This window comes from Pongo abelii, chromosome 10 (genome assembly GCF_028885655.2).
Source record: "Pongo abelii isolate AG06213 chromosome 10, NHGRI_mPonAbe1-v2.0_pri, whole genome shotgun sequence".
Classification (NCBI taxonomy): Eukaryota; Metazoa; Chordata; class Mammalia; order Primates; family Hominidae; genus Pongo; species Pongo abelii.
Window position 1 is genome coordinate 93,152,098 of NC_071995.2, and position 27,176 is coordinate 93,179,273.

At 43.8% G+C, this 27,176-nt stretch overlaps 1 protein-coding gene across 2 annotated transcripts in view; it reads right to left on the reverse strand.

Moving 5' to 3' along the window:
* TMCC3 (transmembrane and coiled-coil domain family 3) overlaps positions 1 to 27,176 on the reverse strand; it is a 311,066-nt gene that overhangs the window by 55,512 nt on the left and 228,378 nt on the right. The window contains 1 exon segment of one of the 2 annotated variants that reach the window (NM_001131731.1): positions 26,262 to 26,349. The exons of the other annotated variant lie outside the window; for it this stretch is intronic. Coding sequence (NP_001125203.1) covers positions 26,262 to 26,339 — 78 coding nt within the window. The 5' untranslated portion in view covers positions 26,340 to 26,349. 2 annotated transcript variants of the gene reach the window in all.

A 27,176-nucleotide genomic window follows, 5' to 3' on the forward strand; every position in this document is an offset into this window, starting at 1 on the left:
GTACAAAGATTACAACAACTGCTTTCATTAAAAGAAATTTTTTAAATCACCCAAAACTGCAATATGATACCACTTCATACTTACTAGGATGGCTGTAATTAAAAGACAGATAATAACAAGTGCTGCTGAGGATACGGAGAAATCAGAACCCTCATACACTGGTAGTGGGAATATAAACTGGTGCAACCACTTTGGAAAACACTCTGGCAGTTCCTCCAAAGGTTAAACAGAATTACCATATAACCCAGCAACACTCCTTCTAGGTATGCACCCAAGAGAAATAAAAACATATACCCCCACAAAAACTTATACAGAAGTGTTCATAGCAACATTATTCTTCATAGCCAAAAAGTGAAAACAACCCAAATGTCCACCAAATGTCATATATCCATACAATGAAATATTATTCAGCCATGGCCAGGCACGGTGGCTCATGCCTGTAATCCCAGCACTTTGGGAGGCCGAGGCGGGTGGATCGTCTGAGCTCAGGAGTTTGAGACCACCCTGGGCAACATGGTGAAAACCCGTCTCCACTAAAATACAAAAAAATTAGCCAGGTGTGGTGGCATACGCCTGTAGTCCCAGCTACTCAGGAGGCTGAGGCACGAGAATCACTTGAGTCTGGGAGGCAGAGGTTGCAGTGAGCCGAGATCATGCCACTGCACTCCAGCTTGGGCTACAGTGAGATTCTGTCTCAAAATTAAAAAAATATATATTGTTCAGCCATAAAAAGAAATAAAGTACTGATTCATGCTACAACATGCGTGAACCTTTTAAGAGAGGGGGAAATGAAGAATAACTGCGAATAGGTATCTTTCTGAGCTGATGAAAATGTTCGAAAATGGGCCAGGTGTGGTGGCTCATGCCTGTAATCCCAGCACTTTGGGAGGCCGAGGCGGGTGGATCACTTGAGGTCAGGAGTTCGAGACCAGCCTGGTCAACATGGTGAAACCTTGTCTCTACTAAAAATACAAAAAATTAGCTGGGTGTGGTGGCACACCCCTCCCTCCTTGCCTACTGGGGAGGCTGAGGCAGGAGAATCGCTTGAACCTGGGAGGCTGAGGTTGCAGTGAGCCGAGACTGCACCAATTCACTCCAGCCTGGGCAACAAGAGCGAAACTCCATCTCTAAAAAAAAAAAATTTTTTTTTTACAGAGGTTTGATTACCTCTGTAAAGACTGTATTTCCAAATAAGGTAATGTTGTGAGGTAGTGGGGGTTAGGACTTCAACATATCTTTTGGTGGGGGACACAGGTCAAATGATAACACTGACTTTAATAGGAAATGGGCTAGGCGCAGTGGCTCATTCCTGTAATTCCAGCACTTTGGGAGGCTGAGGTAGGCAGATCACCTGAACCTGAGGTCAGCAGTTCTAGACCAGTCTGGCCAACATGGTGAAACCCTATCTCTACTAAGAATACAAAAATTAGCCAGGCGTGGTGGTGCACGCTTGTAGTCCCAACTACTCAGGAGGCTAAGGCAGGAGAACTGCTTGAATCTGGGAGATGGAGGTTGCAGTGAGCGGAAATCGTGCCACTGCACTCCAGCCTGGGCAACAAAGCAAGACTCCATCTCAAAAAAAAAAACAAAAAAAGTAAATGATATGGCAGTTCCAGAAGAAGGGCAAATAGTCTCACCGTGAACGAAGGTGTCATCACACACAATTTTTCTAACAGAAAAGTTATGCAAGGGTTGAGGCTTTCCATCACCCAGGAGGCAACAGAAGCATTCCAGATTCCACAGAAAACCTGCCCTGCAGCAGTCACTACTGTACTGACACGTGGGGAGCAATCTAGAGCACCAGTAACTTCAGTTAACATTAATTTAAATTACTACCTTTGTATTTTGTATGCATTTGTTTGAGATTTTCATAATAAAATGTTGAGGTAAAAATTTCCTCAGAATGTTGATAAAATCTGCTGTATTAGTCTGTTCTCACACTGCTATAAAGATACTACCCGAGATTGGGTAATTTATAAAGGAAAGAGGTTTAATTGACTCACAGTTCCGCATGGCTGGGGAGGCCTCAGGAAACTTACAATCATGGCGGAATCAGATCTTGTGAGAATTCACTCACTATCACGAGAACAGCATGGGGGAAATTGCCCCCATAATCCAATCACTTCCCTCCCTCGACATGTGGGGATTACAATTTGAGATGAGATTTGGTTGAGGACACAGAGCCAAACCGTATCATCTGCTAACAAAATCTTTATTCTTAAAGAACACCTAAGTAAAAACACCAATTAGCATCTTCAAACAAACATTTTTCACAAGCCAAAAGTAGAGAGAAGATAAATTTTCAAATATAGAAACAAGAGTACATGTCTTCCCTGATTAGACTTATTTAAATTAATGTAGCCAAGGCCTTACAAATCCTTTGATGTACTTAAACACTGAATTCTGGGGAAAAAAAGTCCTGCTTTCTGTTGAAATCGTGAACTCAAATATTATACCAATATCAATGCATGAAATTCTTCATGCATTATTTCTTTCCTTTCATGCTTCCTTCCATTTCTCTACCCGTTTATTCTGCAATCTCTGCCCACCTCTGGGTAGAGAGGGACAAGTGAGTCACAAGTTACAAGGATGCCACGGCTCATGCAGACTTGGGCACAGGTTGGGTGGAAGAGCACCCAAGCCAGGTATGAACTGAGAAAGGGACTCAGGGACGACCTTGTATTTACGTTATCTTGCATAAGCCTTCCACATCCTTATAGGGAAACAATTACATTTAATTTGTTGTTGTTGTTGTTGTTGTTTTTGTTTTGACAGGGTCTTCTTGTTCTGTCACCTAAGCTGGAGTGCAGTGCAGTGGCATGATCTTGGCTGACTGCAACCTCCACCTCCTGGATTCAAGCAATTCTCCTGGCTCAGCCTCCTGAGTAGCTGGGACTAAAGGTGTGCACTACCACACCAGGCTAATTTTGGTATTTTTAGTAGAGATGGGGTATCACCATGTTGGCCAGGCTGGTCTCGAACTCCTGACCTCAAGTGACCTGCCCACCTCCCAAGATGCTGGGATTACAGGTGTGAGCCACCACACCCAGCTACACTTATGGAAACTGAAGCTCAAATGGGTTAAGCAAACTGGCTAAGATGATTTCATACAGCTTGTAAGAGCCAGGGTTTTAAAACCAGGCCCATTGCCCCCAAAACCCTGGCACCATGCTGCTTCCTCACTTCACCATGCACAGCTGTCAGCACACTAGGGGAGGGCTTTACCACAGCCTGCATTTAGAAGACCTGACCGCTTCTCATCACCTCCACCATCAACATTCTAGTCCAAGCCACTCTCATCACTCCTACAGGTCTACCTGGGCCAGCCCATGCCCACCTACAATTTCTTCTCAATCCAACAGCCCAGGAGATCCTTGCAAGGCCTCTACTGGCTCAGGAACTGGCCTCCCCACCACCTCTCAGACCCCATGTCCCAGGACTCAACTCCCTGCTCACACTGCCCCAGCCACACAGCCTCCTTGCTGTGCCTCAAACACAACAGGCACACTGCTTTATCAAGGAGTCCATGCATGCTGTTTTCCTGCCCTGGAATGTTCCTCCCTTAGATGGCTGGCTGCACAGCTTACTTCCCAGGTCTTTTCTCAATGTTTCCCCTGACAAGAGCTTTCTTTGAGCGTCCTGTTTAAAACTTCTTCCCTCTACCTCCACCTTGGGCCTCCCCAGCCCTCTTGTCTATTTCTCAGCATTGCACGTATCCACATTTAACATACTATATATTTTATGTATAGGTCTGGCTTCTCTGCCTTGCCCTATCAGAATACATATTCCACAAGGGTAGGGATTTTTGTTTTGTTCCCTGAGATGCCTAGCACATAGTAGGTGCTCAATACACATTTACTGAATGAATGTACTGAATTGGGCTGAAAGCCCAATCATTTTAAGTACAATCCACATCTGTACTGCTCACGAATGGACTCTGGCCTAACGTGCCACACAGCCCGCTCCTGACTTGGTGGAAGGGTGGGCAATGAAGAGACAATTATTCAACCCAAAGAGCTAAAAGGAGCCCGTTCTTAAATCCAGTGCCATGAAAGGTGCCTGAGTGACTCCTTTCCCATACCACGTGTTGTGGAGGCATAGGTACCACTAACCTCAATGCTACTCAACCTCAAGGTGTGGTCCTGGGTGAAGGGGACTCCTTGGGCCAGGACATTAGGGGAGGCAAAGAGCAGCCTACCTTTTTGTCTTCTCTGCCCAAAGGGCTCATCAATAAAAAACCTGCCTGGAGGCTTGGGGGCATCTCTGTTTTCCCTGGTGAAGCTCCACCTATCCACAAAAGGGCTCTTTTCTTACACTGACCTTCTCATACTCACCATCTATGAAACCTCACCAGAGCTACCAATGAAAGGCACACGGGTTCTATTCTCCAAGAGGTCTCAGGCAGCAAAGGGTGAACTCTGAACCTGCCTACAGAACGACTGGCAGGAGTGAGCTATTCTAAGCATCCCAGTGTCTGCTGGATGATGAGGACACAAGCGCAACAAGGCTGCACAAGGTCAAACAGCAAAAACAGTGCAACAGCGAGATGGACCCTTTCCAAAGGGGAGCCTGCGCTGCAGAAGGTACAATGTCTGCCAGCTCTAAACTCATCCTCATGCTAAGTCCCTTGTGGGTTAGACTGGTGGTGGAGAAATGGGGGTGACAAATAATGGGAAAGCCATAAGCGCGTGACTTTTGTAAAATTCTAGGGCACTTAAAGGGTGCCATTCTGTTCTGAAATTCTACGAAGAGACTAAAATCACTGCAAGATTGCTTCCAAAAAGCAAATAAAACCTCACTGAGAGATGGTACTATAATTTCTTGAGTTTGCGTCATTCTGTTTTCTGTAGTTAGAAAAAAGGTGATGGATTTGGGTTACAAAGGCAGTGTTCCACTATAAAAACCTGCTGGTTGCCATGACAATTAACATTCCTGTTCCTCCCTCTTCTGCAGCACCCTTCTTCCATCTGAGTCAAATCAAAGAACCTAGCTATGATGCCCATGATTTAGTATTTCCTCGGCACAAGGATATAAATATATACACACATATACAAAATACATATCAAAGGCTAATCACAGGTGAACCAAAGCCTTGAAAATTGATACCATCTGTCCTCTCCCAACAATGTCTTACAAACAACAAGAAACATCCCTGCAGGAGGGTCCAAGCAGGAAGGGAGGGTGGGCCAGGAAGGCTTAACAGCCAACACCCAGTCCTCCGGTCTAGAGTCTTTCAGGATGGACTCTGGGGGGAGTTCTCCCTTGGTGGGGCGGGGCGGGGCCCATGAGAAGCCAGGGCACCGTGGAGAACAGTCTCTGCCACTCTGCACTGTCATTATCTGTCCGGGTCTGTCCTCCCCAGCCTAAGCTCCTTGAGGGCAGTGCCCACATGTGACCGATCTCAGGGCCTCGCACAGTGCTGGGCACACCGTGAAGCACCAAGCGCAATGGAGGGCACTCTGGGGTAAAGCAGCCTCCCCTTACATTTTCTACTGAGACCTCAAGATCGGGACTAGCCTGCTTCTAACTGGCCCTGTCAGAGAATAAAGCCAGGGGAGAATTCTAGATCAAAGCTCTGAGGTATGAGCTTGGGACACCTACAGCACAGTGCTGCCATGAGCTCCCATCCCTGGGGTCACAAGTCTTGACCACCAACTTCCCCAGACCTGGAGCAAAATTAAGAATAACTTAGGAAATAATAGCATGAATGTGCTTTATCTTCTTCTCAGGACAAAGGCTGACCATTCGAATTTCGAATAAGGTTCAATGGAGACCCTGCTATTTGACTATCATTATCACTCTGTTTAAATTTATTTTAAATAAAAGTTATATATGCCCATTTAACATTTAATTGCAAAACATGCTTGTTCTACAAAAGGTATGAAGATACAGGCCAGGCATGGTGGCTCATGCCTGTAATCCCAACACTTTGGGAGGCTATGGCAGGCGGATCACTTGAGGTCAGGAGTCCGAGACCAGCCTGGCCAACATGGCAAAACCCCGTCTGTACAAAAAATACAAAAATAAGCCGGGCATGGTGGCAGGCTCCTGTAGTCCCAGCTACTTGGGAGGCTGAGACATGAACCCAGGAGGTGGAGGTTGCACTGAGCCAAGATCGTGTCACTGCATTCTAGCCTGGGTGATAGAGAGCAAGACTCTGTCTCAAAAAAAAAAAAAAAAAAAAAGATACGTACGAAGATACAGAAAAGGCAGAGGAGGAAAATAAAACCCCCATCATCCCATGACCTGACCTGGAGGTAGCTCGAGCCTACATTTAGGTTTTTATGAGGCCATCCTTGCAGATGTCTGGGCGGTTCTGTCTACTGGTTTAGGTGCACAGGCTCTGGAATGCAGAGCTACCTGGGTTCAGGTTCTAGCCTTTTCACTTAGTGGGATGATCCTGGACAAGTCGCTTAACCCATTTGAGCCTCAGTTCTTCTTTTCTAACAGGAGGATAGTTGTGTCTCTTTCCTGGCACTGCGTGAGAGCTGTTTTAACCCAGGTGAAGCCTTGTCATAGTGCTGGCAATGGCACTCCTACCCATTTATGCTAGCTTCATTAATATTCTACTTGTATGTGGCACTTTTTAAACAAAAATGGTATTTTCTGTGTATATCTTGTAAACGTTTTGTTGTTGTTTTTTTGTTTTTGAGGCAGAGTCTCGCTCTGTCGCCCAGGCTGGAGTGCAGTGGCACCAAACTGGCCCACTGCAATCTCCACCTCCCAGGTTCAAGCGATTCTCGTGCCTTGGCCTCCGGAGTTGCTGGGATTACAGGCACCCGCCACCACACCCAGCTAATTTTTGTATTTTTAGTAGAGACAGGGTTTCACCATATTGGCCAGGCTGGTCTCAAACTCCTGACCTCAAGTGATCTGCCCACCTCCCAGAGTGCTGGGATCCCTCCCAAAGTGCTGGGATTACATGCGTGAGCACGGTGACCGGCATAAATGTTTTCAATCAACATAAAAGCATAACCACTTGACATGTCAATAAATATATTTTTATAACATTGATGGTTTTTCTTCTGAAACGAGCTCACTTTAGACCAGTTCTTCCTCATCTTTTTAAAAGGTTGTCTGCCACAACTGAGAATCATTCCAAAGAAAGCTATGGAACCTCTCCCTAGAAATATGCACGTATGCATATACACACATCAAATCCACAAAGCCTAGGGGATATGGGCTGACTTGTGTACTCTTAAAAATTCATATTGAAATCCTAACTCCCAGTACCCCACAATGTAACTGTATTTCAAGATAGCGACTTTAAAGAGGTAATTAGGCTCAAATGAGATCATTAGGGTGGGCCCTAATGCCATTTGACTGATGACCTTATAGGAAGAGAAAATCTGGACACAGACACGTAGAGGGAAAATGATGTGAAGACAGGACAAAGACGGCCACCTACAAGCCCAGGAGGACAAAGACGGCCACCTACAAGCCCAGGAGGGAGGCCTGGAACAGCTCTTTCCCTCTTGGTTCTCAGAAGAAACCAGCTCTGACAACACCTTGATCTCAGACTTCCAGCCTCCAGAATTGCATGAAAATAAATGTATTGTTTAAGCCACCCAGTCTGAGACACTTTGTCAAAGCAGCCCTAGCAAATTATCACATTAGGTTAAGACAACACTGGCCCTAATCTCATGTAGTATATATAGTAGTGTTTAATGTATAACCTTTTCTATTCTGAAGTAACAAAACAACATTTAAAAAGTAACAGGATTACAAACCAACCTACTTTCTAACTGTGGAAACTGACACTCCAAACTTTACATAATGCTGCAGTAGTAACATGAAAAAACAGGTAAGTTCAGAAAAAACAGATGAGGTGTGGGATTTCAGCCTTCTTCATCTCTGTTCATAGATGCATTACTCTTAAAAGTATATTGACACTACTCACGAATAAAAAGGAATGAACTCCTGTTATATGCAACAACATGGAATTGCAAAAGCATTATGCTAAATGAAAGAAGCCACACTCAAAAAGGCTGCGTATCATATGATTCCATTTATACTGCATTATGAAAAAGCAAAACTGTAAGGACAGAAATGAGATCAGTAACTGTCAGGTGCTAGGCAGAGAGAGGGCTGACTATAAAGAGGTGAAAGAGAACTTTCCAGGGTGACAGAAATATTCTACATCTTAACTGAATGTGCATTATAAGACTGTATGTGTTCTTCATAATTCATAAGACTGTGCATTTAAAGCAGGAAATTTTACTGTATGTAAATTTATCTCAATAAATATTGACACATTTGTTTTATTAGGCATTAACAAGAATAGAGATGTAAAATTATTGACTAGGTACAAAAACTGCCTAATAGCAAATTCAGAACAACTTTATATTTGCTTTCAGGTAAAATTAAAATACACATACTATATACAAATACTATTTAACACCTACATAGACAATCTATCAGCATCATAAAAATTTTCTATTACAGATATTAAAATGTGGCCTTAAAAAATCACTACTCTAAGTACAGTAGTGATTACAGTACTTGAGAAAGCTCTTTAAGAATGGATGTCAAAGTTGAAGAAATTCTTTTTCCTTTGCCCCAGTAATGTCACTTCCTGGTATCTCCCCTTAAGAAACTCTCCCACGAGTACAGAGACTGTCCCAGAATCAACCTACCTGTTCACCATTAGAAGAATGGCTGTAAACACACTCTGGTTTTATTCATATAGCAAAATAACATACAGGAGTAAAATATAAAAATGAAGTAGGATAAATTATAAAAATACCACATTAGAAAACTGTAATTACAAGGCTGGGCATGGTGGCTCATCTGTAATTCCAACACTTTGGGAAGCCGAGGCAGGCAGATCACTTGAGGTCAGGAGTTGAAGACCAGCCTGGCCAACAGGGTGAAACGCCATCTCTACTAAAAATGCAAAATTCGCTGTGCGTGGTGGTGCACACCTGTAGTCCCCGTTACTTGGGAGGCTGAGGCAGGAGAATCACTTGAACCTGAAAGGTGGAAGATGCAGTGGGCCGAGATTGGACCATTGCACTGCAACCTGGGTGACAGAGTGAGACTGTCTCAAAAAAGAAAAGAAAGAAAAGAAAAGAAAAGAAAAATTGTAATTACAAGAGATGCCATGTATGTAGAATTGTAACCCAAGAATACACATATTTAATTAAATACATGTAATACAATAAATTGTTTATGGATTCATCCAGTGTGTGAAAACACACGAAGGAATGATACACAGCTTCAGGTTATGGAGGCCTCCGAGGAAGCAGGAAGAGAGAAAGGCATCTAGATAGCTGTTTATGGGACCATTTATTTCTTAAAAACAAGTGACAGAAATTTGATGCAAACATGGCAAAATGTCAACATTCATTAAATCTAGGAGGTAGATATATGGGTATCATAGTTTTAAATTTTTTTTTCCATGTTTGAAGCACTTAATAATTCAATTTGTCTGCTTACTATTTAATCACAGAGTCACTTGGTTAATGATTACGGTTTTCTCCAGGCACCAAACATTTGCCCCTCTTTGTGAAACAGTTGCTGTTTCTGATGGGCCATTTCATTACCTTATAATTTTGGAATCTGATGTCACTGCATTTACTTCTACATTAACTTCAACCTTAAATTAACAACCATAGCAATCATAAACTTAGCAAAATTAAAGTCCACTGAGAAGTTAATAAGCTTGCTGACCTAGAAAAATATCCAGGCTCATTTTAGGCTGTTGTGTAAATAAACTAAGAAGCAATTATTTTAAAGAATTATTCACTAACAATTCACTGAATGAGTTACTAACAAGTAACTGTGATTTCTGAAATATCCAAAGTATCAGGAAACATTAACATAATCTTTGTATTCAGATTTGGTATTCTTTGTTTTTCAATAGTATATATATATTATTCTTTTTGTTTTTTATTTATTTATTTATTTTTTTGAGACAGAGTCTCGCTCTGTTGCCCAGGCTGGAGTGCAATGGTGCGACCTCAACTCACTGCAACCTCCGCCTCCCGGGTTCAAACGATTCTCCCTAACTCAGCATCTCAAGTAGCTGGGATTACAGGTGCCCGCCATCACGCCCAGCTAATGTTTTGTATTTTTAGTAGAGATGAGGTTTCACCGTGTTGGCCAGGCTGGTCTTGAACTCCTGACCTCAGGATGATCCATCCGCCCAGACCTCAGCTGGGCCTCCCAAAGTGCTGGGATTACAGGCATGAACCACCATGCCCGGCCCAGTATATGTATCATTCTTATTTATCTATCTGTTACCATTCTAATTACCCCAAACATGCAACAAATTATTTAAAAAATGAGGGTTGGGAAGGATCAACATTTAATTTAAAGAAAGCCACAAGAATGCAAGACTGCTTCATCCATTTCCTATTTGGCCAAAAAAACAAAAGTTTAAAAAAAAAAAGTCTGTTGGAATGGTAGGCTCACTTTGCAAAACTGTCCTTAAACTGCAACAAGTCTCAAGACCTCTCATTTTAAGTCTTTTTTAAAAATAAGAGCTTCATTTGAGCCCTGAGTACTTCAAAAACTTTCTTGGTATTAGATCATTTTAAACAGCCAGAGCGCTAGTCAAACTTCTCAACAGTTGAATTTAATATGCTCCCACCTACCCAAACAATAAAGCATTTCTAGGTGGTAGAAACAGATGCTGATTTTGCATAAGTAAGTGTCCCTACTGCTCCCCAGGTAGGGCATAAACGAGCCACCTGAATGAAAGAGACTCACTTTAATTTTGGTGCCCACATGCCTAACAGACACCAATTCCGTGAATGCCTCTAAATTGCCCAGCACACGAGGTAAGCTTTGGCCGGCTTTATGCAACAAATAGTACTTGATAATTTGCTTAAGTCAGGAGGCTTCTACAAGCATGGTGCCTTTCCCAAATGAAAGCACATGTAAACAGCATATTCATTCCACCCTTAATAATCAGGTTATAAAATGTTAAGTGTTAGTTTCTGGGCACAGCCCAGTTTTAACCTCCTTCTGTGTCAGATGCAGAGATACAAGGCAGGTGGACCGTTCAACAATTAACACAAGTGCATCTAGTGGTATTTAGGAAGGCACAGGAGTAACATACAAATAAGAATTAAGCCAAATAAGGAAACAGATCATTACCTACAAATCGGAAATCTTGTTATATTCGCTATCCTAACATAAGTGACAAACCAACTTAAATTTCTCAGTACAAATCCCAGCACAAGGATGTTAAATATGTTTATTAAATAGGAGGAATGTGCAGGCTTGAAAGCGGTCTGGGGCTAACAAAGCAGAAGCAGTAGCCCTGTGACCTGCAGAACACAAAGTTAGGCTGGGTTCCTGCTCTTCCATCTCCCGAGCTGCGAGCTGCGACGGTGTGTCACAAATTACTTAAGGTGGCAACAGTGGTTTGGGAAGCAACAATACACATTCTTTGTACTATAACAGTTTTTGCAAACTGTAGAAGGGCAGGATTTTATAACATTAAGTCGAACTTGATGAGAGGTAACACTTAGTTCAAAAGAGAATTAAAAGCAAAATTTTAAAACACACACGCACAAAACTTTGCTATCTTTTCTCTCTGCCTTTTGGTCTTTCCTTACTGCAAATAATACTGGAGTTATGCCTGTTTTTGCGTGTGTATGTTGGTTTTTTTTTTTTTTTTTTTTTTGAGAAGGAGTCTGGCTCTGTTGCCCAGGTTGGAGTGCAGTGGCACAATCTTGGCTCACTGCAAGCTCCGCCTCCCAGGTTCAAGCAATTCTGTCTCAGTCTTCCAAGTAGCTGGGATTACAGGTGCCCGCCATCATGCCCAGCTAATTTTTTTGTATTTTTAGTAGAGACGGGGTTTCACCATGTTAGCCAGGCTGGTCTGGAACTCCTGACCTCAAGTGATCCACCTGCCTCGGCCTCCCAAAGTGCTGGGATTACAGGCATAAAAGCCACTGAGCCTGGCCTCAAAATATTCATTTCAAATCCCTGGGGGCAGAGGTTGGGAAGGGAAGAGGAAGAGGACTATCAATCCAGAATAAGTGTGGCAGAATTACAACCTTCTGAGTTCGACAAATTTAAAACCCATGAAAAAAGCAGACATTTATAAAAACAAAACTTGATACATATGAACAGCGGTATATTTTTAAAGAGAGGTAACAATGCAAAAAATTGCCCTGGGATAACTCTAAAGACATCTGAAGAGGAATTGAATAATTCTAACTCATTCAAAGATTCAAATATACAAAAATAAAAATCATAAAATATATTAGGAGAACATGGGCATGTGGGCTTTTAAAAAATCTCAAAGTACAGAGGCCATTCTAAGAATGATACAAACCTATAAACCAGAAAATGTGTAGATTTCTTCATGGCAAAATATGGTTAGCATTTATTCAGCGCTTGCTATCCACTAGCTCTATGTTCAGCACACACAAAACATATAATTCAGGGCAACAGGCAGAATTCTAAGATGATTCCCACGATGGTACCCTCCCACAAGCAAGACTTTTGAACATGATGGAATTTCACTCCTATGGCTACATTATGTTATATGGAAAAATAAAGGAATTTTGCAGACATAATTAAGGCCCCTAATCAGTTGATCTTAATTAATCAAAAGGGAGAGTGCCTAGGTGGGCCTAAACTAACCAGGTGAACTCCTTAAAAGAGGATCTAGAAGTAAAAGACAAAATGCAACAAAGATGCTGTCCCATTGGCCTTGAAGAAACAAACTGTCATGCTATGGAACATGCCCTGTGGCAGAAAACAGTGAACAGCCTCTGGCGGCTGAGGGCCTCAGGTCTAGAGTTGCAAGAAACCTAATCTTGTAAATATCCAGTGAGCTCGGGAAAGGATCCCAAGCTTAAGAAGAGATTGCAGTACTGGTTGACACCTTGATTTCAGGCTGATGACACACTTGGCAGAGGATGCAGTTAAGCTGCACCTGGACTCCAGGCCTATGGAAACTCTGAGATAATTAAATGGGTGTTGTTTTTTGAAGTTGCTCAGTTTATGGTACTTTGTTACACAACAGTTAAAAAAAAAAAATAGAGTCAGGAATGACAAGCTGGGAAAAATGTACTTGCAAAGCAATTAATTTAATTAGTAGAAAACCAATACAAATTATGTAAAAGACCAACAGCCAATAGATAAATGGCAAGAACATACATATAAACAGCTCATAAACACAGACAAATGTCTTTTTAGTCTATGAAAATATAATCTACCGTACTATAGTTACATAGGATGCAATCATTGAGAGAAGCTGGGTGAGGGGTACATGGGACATCTCTGTATTATTTTGTGCAGATTTCTGTAGATCTGTAATTATTTCAAAATAAAAATTTTAAAAATATGACCAACCTCATCCATACCAGGAAAGATATACATTGAAATGGGCTAGGAGTTTTCACCTATCAGATTGTAAAGAATCAAAACAGTTGAAAACATGCTGTGTCCAAAGCGATGTGGGTAAAAGCATGTTCACACATTAATGATAGCTATACAAACTTTACCAGTGTTGTTCAGTGCTGCATCCTTAGCTCCCAGTGTTCAACACAGAGTAGGTGCAGTGTTCAGCTTGGTAATATCATAATTTAAAATGCACATGCCCTTTGGCTGAGCAATTCGACGCTTATGAATTCAGCCTGCTAACATATTCCTCACATGTGCAAAAATAAGTCATGACCAAAGACTGGAAGCAATATACTTGTCCTTTAACAAGAAAATGGTTAAATAAATGATGGTATAGCCATACATGGGGATCTTGTGCAGCAATTAAAACAAGGCAAATTAATCTGAATTGATATGGATCAAGAGTAGAATACACTTTCCAGCTTCTCAAGTCTCACAGTAAAATTTCACAACATACACACATTCACTCATTCAGTCAATATTTACAAAGCTCCAACTATGTCCAATGCTCCATGCCCAGATAAAGAGAAAACAACCATCTCCATGAGAGAGGATGGGGTGGGTATCCACAGGCACAGAGGGAGGCATGGGAGTCCACAAAGAAAGGAGATGGGAGTTCAAGGACCAAGAGTGGGTGAAAAGCAAAGGTCAGATGAGAAACTCTGGGTGTCTAAGAAGCTGGGCTTCTGTCCTATTGAAGAATTTGAAGCAAAACATTGACAAGACACTACGCAAAATATACATTCAATGTAAAAACAAAACAGTGATCCAGCTGCAGAAGGTCATAGTCTGGGGACCATCTCTGATGTCACTAGAGGTGTCTAAGGTATCTCAACTTGAGCACTTAAGCTGAGTCACGTGGGACATGCTCTTCCCCCATGCCTGAATATGTGCTCATATTAAAAACATGAGGACAGCATGAGGTCCTCTTGCACCATGCCATCTTACGGGGTGGATTCAAAGGAGACATTTGCCACCTCTTCCTCCTCTGGAGAAATATCTATAAGCACCCCTGTGAAGCATCTTCACATGCATCCCTCGTCCACATCCTTTCACCCATTCTGCACTCAACATGTAGGATGGAATGGAAGCAGCACGCTCTTCCTTGCATTTCTTCCATCTTCCTTCCTGTCTCCATGCTTTCTAGTGGGGCTTTCAGGCACTTTGCCTGATGCCAATACATAGAGCCTGAACAGCTCTTACTGAATGGGCTTCATATTGTCAGATAAATTAAATCTATGCCAACCAGTGATTCAGCTGCAAATAGAGGCCACCTGTTCCAATTAGTGAGATTAAAATAGTACCCTGCTGACTATCTGAAGCCAAGTTCAGGCTTTCTGGATGATCACAACATCTTGACAAAGGCAGAGAAAAGGGACTTTTGGCCCCAACACAGAATTGAACACACTGGAGTAAATATATTTAGGTGCTGAAGCACAGCTTTCACTAAAGGCATTCTTTATTTTTGGACAAGTGCTTATATTGAAATTTCTGTGCAAGGCTGCAGCTCAAGGCACCATTTAATTTCCTTCCATTACAACAAGCCTACATACACATCTTAATTAGGTTCAACTTTACTTCAGAAAAACATGTAACTCAAATTTCTTCTCCACCCACTATCTGTCCTTGCCTGAAATTCCCAAAGAATTCAAATTTTCTGGATTTTCCACTCTTCGGCCTACCGTCATCCATTACCTCAGTTTCTCCCAGGTCATGGTCGTCAGAAGACTAAAGAGGAAATAATACAGAGAGAAGCAAGCTCAGCTCATTTCCAAGCTCCTTCAAGTATTTCCACCTAGATGAGACTGCCTTCGACTTATCAGATTGGGCTTCTGTTCATCCCAGTAACAATCGTTTATATTGAATTAAATCAATTGATGAGGCCGAGTGTGGTGGCTCACTCCTATAATCCCAGCACTTTGGGAGGCTGAGGCGGGTGGATCACTTGAGGCCAGGAGTTTGAGACCAGCTTGGCCAAAATGGCGAAACCCCATCTCTACCAAAAATACAAAAAAATTAGCTGGCGTCGTGGTGGGCACCTGTAGTTCCAGCTACTGGGGAGGCTGAGGCAGGAGAATTGCTTGAACCCGGGAGGCGGAGGCTGCAGTGAGCCAAGACTGCACCACTACACTCCAGCCTGGGCAACAGAACAAGACTCTATCTCATAAATAAATAAGTAAATAAATAAATTGATGAGTACCTCATTTGGTACACAAGGATTTAAGATAGATTACAGGAAACACATATATGTAAACACACACACACACACACACACACACACACACACACATTGAAACCAGGCCAGAAAAAAATATAAATTAGAAAAGGAAGCCAAAATCAAGAGGTAAGAAAAAAAAAGAAAGAAAAGAAAAGAAAAAGAAACAGGCTATAAAAATCTCACTCGGTTCAGCTGAAATTTGGATCTGGGCTCCTGTTGGCCAAAATAAAAAAGGAAAACACTCACTAACTCAAATTTTCACAACCCATGAGTGGGAAAAATGTTTCTAAGCATCTTCTAGACCATGGGTCTAAAGATAAATATTTCATGAAGGAACGAAAGGAGATGATACATTAAGACCAGGGTTTTCCTAGATGATTCTGAATTATTTTAGGTGACATAAGACAAAAGCATTAAATAACATAGAATCACAGTGAGCGAGTTATTTCCTTTTCAATCCTCAATCCAATTCAGTTGATTCAGTCCAGGAAAAGTCTCTGGTGCTAAAAACTTTCTAACATTGCTGCAACACTTGCTAACTAGTTTTGTTGAGACAGGGTCTCGCCATCACCCAGGTTGGAGTGCACTGACGCAATCAAGGCTCACTGCAGCCTCACCCCTCCCACCTCACCCCTCCCAGGGCTCAGGTGATCCTCCCACCTCAGCCTCCTGAGTAGCTGAGAGCATATGTATGCATCACCACGTCCAGCTAATTTTTGTATTTTTTGTAGAGATGGGGTTTGGCCATGTTGCTCAGGCTGGTCTCAAACTCCTGGGCTTAAGCAATCCACCCACCTTGGCCTCCCACAGTGCTGGGAATACAGGTGTGAGCCACCACACCCAGTGCTAATCTACTTAATCTGGTGCTGGGAGGCCTCAAACTCAGAAAATATGTAGCTAAAATAGTGACACTGATACTTTGAAAATAAATTTAAGTTTTAAGGAGATAACTGATTTAGAAATATCGAGCAAATAACAGTGCAGGTGGTATGAGGCTGTGTGTCGTAGATGTGGGAATGACTGAACTTTGGGAAACTGTGGTAGACCACAAATGACTCAAAGTCAGAACAACAAATGCTGTAATGGGTTTCCCAACACTGCTTCTAATGGCTGCTCACAAAGCCACTAAGTGAAAGAGCTGACATTCAAGTTTCACTCCAGAGTCCATTTCCTGATGCTTCACTCTGTTGCTCAAATCCAGAGGTAAGCTTAAGAGAGTGATGTTTGGGGCAATGAGGAAAAGATAGATGATCGACATTTAAGAAGTAAACCATTGGGGCCAGGTACAGTGGCTCATGCCTGTAATCCCAGCACTTTGGGAGGCCAAGGCAGGCAGATCACCTGAGGTCAGGAGTTCAAGACCAGCCTGGTCAACATGGTGAAACCCTGTCTCTACTAAAAATACAAAAATTAGCTGGGCTTGATGGTATGTGCCTGTAATCCCAGCTACTCAGGAGGCTGAGGCAGGAGAATTGCTTGAACCTGGGAGGCAGAGGTTGCAGTGCCACTGCACTACAGCCTGGGCAACAGACCCAGACCCTGTCTCAAAAAAAAAAAAAAAGAAAAGAAAAGAAGTAAACCACTGGGTGCCTGGGTAGGGTGGGGGATTGAGGGAGCAGCTCAGGCACCTGGTTTGCTGACTGGCTGTATGGGAAAAGTATAATATTAACCAGGAATAGAAGGGCGGTCGAAAGAATGAATTTGATATACAGACTTTGAGGTGCCTGCGGAACAAGAGGTAGGTGGAAATGTCTTGCAGGATACAGTAAAAGCCACATTTTACTCCCAGACTGGGCTCTCAAATCGGCGTGTAAGGCAGAAGTCACACGGGCTTTTTCTAGGGGGACGCTGCACTGGGGATTGCACCAGACAGGCTGTCTCTCCATGGGCCATCGGACTCAAGTCCTGTCTTTCCCCTAGTGTTGGAGCAGATAATTGTTTCTTTGGTCAGGGACTAGGTGAAGTTTTAGGCTTGGGTTTAGGGGTTGTGTTATATTGTATGCAAATTTTATATACTGAAAACACTTGGTGCTAGAAGAGACTCTTAAGGTGAGACTCACAGAATGGGGAGCTTTGGAGACCAGGGCAGACTCGGGTTGAATTCTAAGTCAAATGCACATATGATGAGCTCCATGGCTTATGCATCTGGCATACTTTTTTGCCCAATATCCCACCCCAACAAGTGGAAGGTCAGGACATGGATGAACTCTTCATTTTGCAAAACTTTATACTGAAAAAATGAAGACACTAAGAGGAACCACAAAAAAAAATATTTTTAAGTAGCAACAATTCAGTGCAGCTAAGTAGTTTGATACATGAATTGTCACCCCTCTTTTCCCCAGTGGCCCCCAAAAACCTGTAAATACATTCAGAAGAAGAATGGCCTAACATCGTGTCATTCAAATTCACTTTTTTAACCTAGAAAAGTCACAAAAACTTAAATTAGTTCATACCTACTGAAAATAATTTTAAATTCTCATTCCACCCCTATAACTCAGCAATTAATTTGATATTTAAAAATTATGTAAAGCAATCCTTTTTAAAGACAGAAGATGGAATAATGGTTAGTCCCAATCAGTCTGTATTAAATACATAATTTTACTGGTTACAGTCTGGCTGGTGTCATTTTCTGCTTCTGCAAATGGAATGGTCTGGAGTTAATAATGTCTAAATTCCCTTCCAGTTCTACCATGGTAAAACCTTGAATCTAACTTTCCAACCCTCTGCCTTCGTACCTTTAATCCAGTCAAGCCAGGGTTCCACAGGGAGTTCTGGTGTGGACACCTGGCTATGTTTTCTAGTTGCTTTAAGCTGCCCTTTGTAATGTTTTTAGTTGGCACAGTCTCCTCGAATGCCTTTAAGACCTGAGGAAGATACAGGTTTTACAATCAGCCATTTAAAATGTGGCTTCCTCAGGGGACCGGCACTAAATGGGATGCATTTCAGGAAGCAATCCCTGAAAAGATCTGGTCTCTGGAGAGAACTCAAAGTCTTGGAAATCATACCCACGGTCTCTGCTCACTTGCAGCTCCTGCAATGGCCAGATGGCTATACCACTGTTACATACTGTTATTATTATTCCTCTCCCATCTGAACATTAACTGAGCACTTAGCAGGTGCTGGCACTCAACAGTGCTTTACACGTACTACACCGTTTAATTCTCACAACAGTCCTCCAAGGGAAGTATTGTGACAACCTTTGTAAAAACCTAACTTTGGTACCATGCGGCAGGGTACACTATAGAAAGTCAACTGGGCCAGGCGCAGAGCCTCATGCCTGTAATCCCAGCACTTTGGGAGGCCGAGGCAGGCAGATCACGAGGTCAGGAGATCAAGACCATCCTGGCCAACATAGTGAAACCCCGTCTCTACTAAAATACAAAAAAATCATCTGGGCATGGTGGCGTGCACCTGCAGTCCCAGCTACTCGGGAGGCTGAGACAGGGGAACCACTCGAACCTGGGCAGCGGAGGTTGCAGTGAGCCAAGATTGCACCACTGCACTCCAGCCTGGCAAAAGAGTGAGACTCTGTCTAAAAAAAAAACAGAAAGTCAACCGAGGCAGATAACTCCACGACTGGCACTCTTAACCACTCCAGTGCACTCCTCCAAAGTGTGATGTTCTGCAGGGGACACAAGAAGGCATGGTTTAATATTACAAGAGCCTTCACAGAAAGATCACCAGGTAGGTGACTGATGACATGGCTCAAAAGAAGGTGTGAACCCATAGGCCAGTCATGAGGATCTACTGAGGAGACACGTTTGCAGGCATGTCTTGAACTCAATGGTCACAAGGAAGCACCACCTTCATCTTGCTATTCAACAGTCCATCCTCAGGAGACCAAACATCAGGCGAAAACACGGTTCTTTAATGATCTGAAATCATGAGCTTATTTGACAGCCTTTAAGACTTCAAACTACTAGCAAAATTCTCATATCCTAGGCATTAAAGTTCACGAACTATCATTCTGTATCATTCATTCACATGTTTACTGGGAATATATGACTATGTGCAAAAGACTGGCAATGTGTATGTCATAAGAATTAGAGCACATAATTAGGGTAAGTGCCCAGCAGATGCTGTACACATCCATCCCCAGGCACCCAACTAGTTTAGAAAGACTGGGCTGCTCTCCAGTGTTCGCCATGGAGGCAGACAGGGAAGTGGTGAAGAGTCAAGCTCTGGAGTTGAGACATACACAGGTTCAAACCCTAGCTCTACCATAGTTTCCTAATAGCCACAAGATCTTAGAGAAACTATTAATCTGTCTGGGCCTCAGCCTCCCCATCTGTAAAATGGAAAAGTGGGATACTGTGGAAGATCAAGGAGATCATGTATTTGAACTGCTTCATGTTGCCTGGTATAGAGTAAGCACTCAGTACACATTAACTATTATTGTGACTGCATTCTTCCTTTCACCTATGTTCTTTTTACCTCCTTACAGAGGAATAATCCACAAATATACTATGGTTTCTTTCAGGCAGCACCCCTCCCAAGTCGATGGAAGCAGTTGGCCTATGCACAAATCATATATCCTGATGTTCTCTTTCGAAGGAATGAAAAGTCCTCATTCTGATTCACAGTACAGTGATTCATGGTTCTCTTCCTTTTCTTTTGTCACCCTCCTCCCCTCCACTGAAAACATGAAAACACAATTAAGAAACTGCAAGGCTGAAAGCTGCAGACTCTTCTAAGTCAAGCTGCGGGCATTTTCCAAGTAGGACTAGGTTGATTTCTGACTTTAGCAGCAGCCCTGGAAATTCAGGCAGAGGGTCTGAAGCAAAACACACCCTGAGATCCAACTTGGTAGCAGCTGTCTTGGTGCTCTCTACAGCGGATGTGACAGGCAGGTGAGCTGCTGGTGGCTGGCAATTCCTTCTCCTCTAAAGGGAGAGCCTTCAACAAAGTACAGATCGAAAAACACATACCGCATTACTTTGCTCATCCTAAATGTAAGAAAAACCTGGCTTGAGACACTCACCATTATTCATTCTCTTTAACGAGGTCTTTAGAATAAAACAAATCACTGGTGAAAACGGTATCTGTGTACTACTCAGCTTACCACTTCACTGGGTCAGTGTCCTCCAGGACAGAGGTCAGTTTCCACTCCCTCTATTTCCTGCCCAGGGAGTAAGCATGTGATCATCAACTTACTACATCACTACCCAACCAGTTCCACTGTGAGAAGGGCTACAGCATCCGCTTCTTCATTGCCTTTGGTCATTACTCATCGATGGATTTCCAAACCACTGAACACTTGAAGATATACTACAGGTGGCACTCACGCTTGACACAAATTTTACCTCAGATGTTAGAGATTTCTGCATGTATTATCATCATGTCTTCCTGTACAAGACAGGGGTATTGTCTGGAACCACAAGAATAAATGAGATACACCCACCAGATATTAAGTTTCCACAGAGACCAGACTGTTTCATTTACCATTGTATTCCTGATGCCTAGATCAGCAGCCAGCACACAGAAGGTGCTCAGTAAGTATTTTTTGAATAAACGAAGCATCTTGCTCTCAAAGTGCCAATGTCTATAGTTTATAAATACATGTAAGCATTAAACACATAAACAGTCAATGTCATGAGAAACATGATGCAAGGAGGCACAAAATGCTAGCAAAATGCTAGAAAAGTCTATACTTTTCACAAAATTAGCAGCCTTTCCATTTCTAACCTCACAAACCCCTCTTCCATATAGTACAGGTCCCCTATTCAAAATGCTTGGAACCAGAAGTGTTTCAGATTTCAGATTTTGGAATTTGTTTTGTTTTGTTTTGTTGTGGAGATGGAGTCTCGCTTTGTTGCCCAGGCTGGAGTGCAATGGCACAATCCTGGCTCACTGCAACCTCTGCCTCCCAGGTTCAAGCGATTCTCCTGCCTCAGTCTCCCTAGTAGCCGGGATTACAGGCACCCGCCACCATGCCCAGCTAATTTTTTTGTATTTTTAGTAAAGACCGGATTTTACCATGTTGGCCAAGCTGGTCTCAAACTCCTGAACTCAAGTGATCTACCCACCTGGCCTCCCAAAGTGTTAGAATTACAGGCATGAGCCACCATGCCCGGCCTAGGAATCTTTGTATTATACTTACTGGTTGAGCATTCCAAATAGAAATATCTGAAATCAGAAATGCTCCTGTAAGCATTTCCTTCGAGCATCATGCTGACGCCCAAAAAGTTTTGGATTTTGGAGCATTTTGAATTTTGGTTTTTGGATTGAGATGCTCAGCCTATAGTAAAAGTGGTTACCATCTATTGATTTCTTATTGTGCACCTGGCATGGAGTTAAACATTTTATAGACATTATTGAATTTATTCCTCAAAACACCCCTATTATGTAGAAGTGGGAACTAAGGCTTAGAGTGATTACAGGATCCAAGATTGCACTGGTAGCAAACAGCACTGGTACAAGATCTGTATTCTGGGGACTATCCTAATGAAAATGGTTCTGTAGGGAAAATAATATGGTCCTTGCATGCAGGATGGAACAGAAGTTGGTGAAGGTCACAAGTGACTAAGGTGGGGGATGATTGGGAGATATGGAAGAAACCAATTCCAGAGAAATGTCAGAGAAAGGTGCGCTGGTATTGCTAATAGGTTAGAGAGATGGGGGAGGGCAGGCACTCAAGATGACTAGCAGTTCTGATTAGTAGCACCAACAAAATAGAAAAAAAGTATTAACCTGACATACAGACAAATACAGCTTTTTCACCCAATGAGAGAACATAAATTTAAAAAAAAATTTTTTTAAATAGCTAATATTTGAGTGCACACACTTTTTTTTTTTTTTGAGACGAAGTCTCACTCTTGTCCCCCAGGCTGGAGTGCAATGGCACAATCTCAGCTCACTGCAATCTCCGCCTCCAGGGTTCAAGCGATTCTCCTGCCTCAGCCTCCCGAGTAGCTGGGATTACAGGCACCTGCCACCACGCCTGGTTAATTTTTGTATTTTTAGTAGAGACAGGGTTTCAACATGTTGGCCAGGTTGGTCTTGAACTCCTGACCTCAGGTGATCCACCTGCCTCGGCCTCCCAAAGTCCTGGGATTACAGGCGTGAGCCACCGTGCCCAGCATTTTTTTTTTTTTAAACAAATACTTTCTTATTTAAGACACGCAATCACTCCCAGAAGAGTGGAGTATTACCTCTTTTACAGATGGGAAACCGGAGGCTCAGAAAGGCTATTTAGGACCCTGCCCCAGTGGTCACCCAGTTACGAAGCTCGAAGAGCCAGAATACAACCCACATAGATCCAGAGCCCCAGCTGTCCACCACTATACTCAAGTGGCTGGAGAGGGCATTTTAGAACATTTAAAATGAAAACCAACTAAAAGAAAACCTAATTCACACATCATTAATAAAAGCCAGTTACTGTACAGAAAGCAGACGGCCTGTATTCTTAAAAAGATGATAGGCTTTAACTATCTAGGGCATGAAAAAAAAGTAGGAGTCTAATTATGGATGCTCTTTCTTTTAAAGTAGAGAGATATGTGCATCAAGTTAACAAGCACCATTTCTGAGTTTTACAAAGATGAAGTTTTAAAATGTGAATGATCCTGACTTGTCAGCTTAGCAACAATTACAGAATTCATTACTTACATTTTCACTAAGGGGGGAGGGGTTATCTAGCTTAGTCCACCTGGCTGTAAAAATAGATTTCTGCAATGTTGAAAGAGTACACTGCCTCATTATTACTCCAGTCTCAAAGGCTGAAATAAGCCCAGCAAGAGAGACCATGTAGTTTCCCTGTTATCTCAACAGGTATTGATTTTGAATTTAAAAAATGACCATTCAGTAACTAAGAACTTCATCTCATGGAGTCTTTGCCCACTTCTAGGCAGAAACTCCGTATCCCTGAAAGATTAATCAACTCTTCCCATGAACCCCCAGTTCTCGTTAGCATTTTTAGGGGAGCTAATTCACCAAATGAGTTCATAAAAGGGTTCTTTTTAAATCCTATACTAGTTTCCTCCCAAGGAGATGGTGACATCAAGAAATTAGCACTTGATGTCTTCCTCTCTCATCACATACTTTCTGGGTGTCAGGAAAACATATCTTTACAGCTGCATCCAAGTGAGTTCCACAATACAGGAACTACGATCATTTAAGGGGATGAATACTTTCTGCACAGTAAAATTGTTGCTTTCCCTTCATTACAACAGACTTATTGTAGCCTCAGGACAGACTTGAAATTACATCAAACCTGCTTGAGAAAAGTTCTTATTATGAGTTTACAAAAATTTCACTAGTTCTACCTATTCCTCACTGTCTCAACAATAAAAAACCTAAAAGCAGATAGTTGATAAGTTTAAACTGGGACCTCAAGAAGTCCAGCATCACTGTAGTGGAATTTGTGATTACGGTCTGCTAAAGTTCTAGCCCTTCTCTGATTTCCTCTCTTCACTAGATCTGACTGGCCCAATGTGCTAATTTAGGATAATCAGCACATATAATGTCTAACTCAGTTTTAATACACAGCTTATTTAAAAATCGGGTATCTCCATGCTAACAATACAAGGCAGCAGGTACAATAACATTGTCAGTAGAACTGTTTTATTTTATTTATTTATTTATTTAAAGACAGAGTCTCGCTCTGTGCCCAGGCTGACGCGATCTCGGTTCACTGCAACCTCCGCCTCCCAGGTTCAAGCAATTCTCTGCCTCAACCTCCCGAGTAGCTGGGATTACAGGCGCCCACCACCACGCCCGGCTAATTTTTGTATTTTTAGTAGAGACGGGGTTTCACCATGTTGGCCAGGCTGGTCTTGAACTCCTGACCTGGTGATCCACCCATCTCGGCCTCCCAAAGTGGTGGGATTACAGGCGTGAGCCACCGCCCCCGGCCCGTCAGCAGAATTTTAAAGAAAATCAAGAAATCTCCTTCACATAAGGTTTTGACCTTTTAATAGAAAAGACTGGCGTAGACAGGGAACAGTGGCAGATGCGGCAGAAACAGTCTGCAGTTACCTTACACACTTGCTTTACCACATTCCACCTAAGCAGTTGAGGCACAAACTTTATCACCACCATTTTACAGGTTGTGAAGAGTGAGTTTTGTAAAGTTGCATGAGTTTTGCCAAACCACTTAAATGAGTTGACAATGAGCCATCCATCCCGCTAAGATTACTAATCTTGTTTACACAAAGAAGATCACAGTTGTGACAAGAAAAAACAAGCTTTCACATTTCAAGTCTGCAACATTAACTTTACAGAATCCTCTCAATTACAAATGCATTCGAAAATGATCTCCTTTTCTTCATAGTTCTGTTAACTAGTATTACAGCTATCCAAGAAGAAATGTCTACCTGTGGGTAAGCACATTTCTTCAATGTTTATTCCAAATGGAGTTTGATTATTTTCATAGCAAACTGTTACGAAACTTTTAAAGAAAGTGCAAAAATAAGAGAATTATAAGGTTGAGATGAGTGCATGAGGTATTATTCCACCAAATATATTCAATCTGTAAAAACTAAAATCATTCTTCCAAAATGATTAACAGATGCTAAAGGAAAAAGGGAAAGCGGGCAAATAAACCAGAGACTCATTGCTTCACTTCTGGGGCAATCGATTACTATTTCAAATTATGAGTGAAGACCTAAATCCTGCACAAAGGGCCGCGACACAACCCCGTCACTATTGCTACTATTTCCATCCATTTGGTCTCTCGATCTCGGAGGTGGCAGGCCAGAATCTGAGCCCGGCTCTCCCTCCGTGAACTTTACACAGAGGCTGACACCCAAATCCCCAGTTCTCGGACAAGCGAGTAAGTAGTTGGCGGAGCAAAGAACAACTCCAGGTGCCTCCTGCCAGAACAGATGCCAGCGTGGAGGAGGTGCTTTGTTAAATGGCACTTCAATCAGCCGTGGGGAGAACGGGTTACAGAGCCTCACATCCAGCCTCGACGATTCAACAGCCCGGGAGGGCAAAGGTATTCACCGGGGAGGGCGAAGGCTTCCTCTCCCAGGAGAGACCCGCGCTTGGGCTGCGGCCTCCGTCTTTATTTTGAAGCCCTACAGGGCTCGTCTCTGCAGCAGGCTCAGAATGAGTTATTTTCGCCCACAGCCAAAATCAGCAACAGCAAATTACACTGCAAACAATGGCGAGGGCGCCTGCTCGGCTCGGCTCGAAACTCCGGAGAGGCAGCGCAAAGATTCTGACTTTTCACTTGGGCAGAGCCCGTCCGCCGCCTCCCCGCGTTCCGGCTGCGCACCGCGCTCGGGTTCCGGCCACACGCCCCGAGGACCGGGAGACAGGGCGGCCGCCGGGACATTCGGCGGGGAGGGCACCGTCACACCCAGGGCGAGACCCCGGAGACCTGGAGACGCGGGGCCGCGGGTGGCGGGATTCCCTCGCGGAGCGGCGGGCGCTCCCTGGCGGGGAGGACAGCAGAGCGCGGGCCGTCGGGGAACCGGGCGTCCCGCATAGCGCGCGGGGACCTGGGCGCCGTGAGGGGCAGGCGGACCTGGGATCCCAGAACCGCAGCCCGGGCTCCGACGCCCCCGACGCCTACCCTTTTAGCTCGGAGGATCGGGGAGGCACGGACCTCCGGCGGCAGCGGAGGCCGGAGGCGAAACGCTGGGGGCGCGTGGGTTAGCACTGAGCCGCCGCCCCAGCCCGCCTCGCCCCCGGGCCCGCGCGCACCCGCCGCCCCCCAGCCCGCGGCGCTCACCCGGCTCTTGCAGCGGTGGTGCCGGCCGGGGTCCGAGTAGGTCCGGTCCACGGTGAGCGCCGTGTCGCTGCCCGGCATCTCCGCGCTCCGGCCGCGAACTTTCCCGTCTTCTGGGGCTGCCGCGCCGCGAGCCGCCGGCCGTGCTCGGGCTCACCCCGGGAGCCACGGGCGAAGGGGCGGCGCGGCTGCTGCAGCTGTTGCCTCTGGTGCCAACACCCGCGCGGCCGCCCTGCGCCGCCGCCGCCGCGGGGTGGGGGAGGCGGGGCAGGAGGCGAGAGTCTCCTCCCCCTTCCCTTCTCCCCGCCTCTCCCGCGCCCCGCAGCCGTCGGGACCCCCCACCCACCCCCGACCCGGGAGGCAATGTCTTTGCCTCCCTTCCTGGCTGAAACTTGATTCCACCCGCTCCCACACAGCCCTCTTTCTCCCCAAAAGATGAGCGACATCCACACTACACTATCTGTTGACTTATTTTGTATATAAAAGGTGGCTGTTACTGCAAGAAGTTGACAGTTGCCTTAAATGCCTCTTTTTATGTTATTCTCCATTCAACAGGCGCTTACTGGGCAGCTGCCATGTACCAGACCCTGGACTAGAGACCAGAGATTTAAAGTTAAAAAATGAAATAAAAGACTCCCCCCGACCATGATTGCCCTGAGCATAGAGCATACTTCCACTTAAACTAAGATCCTACCGTGTTGTGTATTTTAATTTTGCATATCTGGCTCACCTTTATTTTATTTTATTTTATTTTTATTTTTTGAGACGGAGTCTCGCTCTGTCACCCAGGCTGGAGTGCAGTGGTGCAATCTCGGCTCACTGCAAGCTCCGCCTCCCGGGTTCACGCCATTCTCCTGCCTCAGCCTCCCAAGTAGCTGGGACTACAGGCGCCTGCCACCACACCCAGCTAAATTTTTT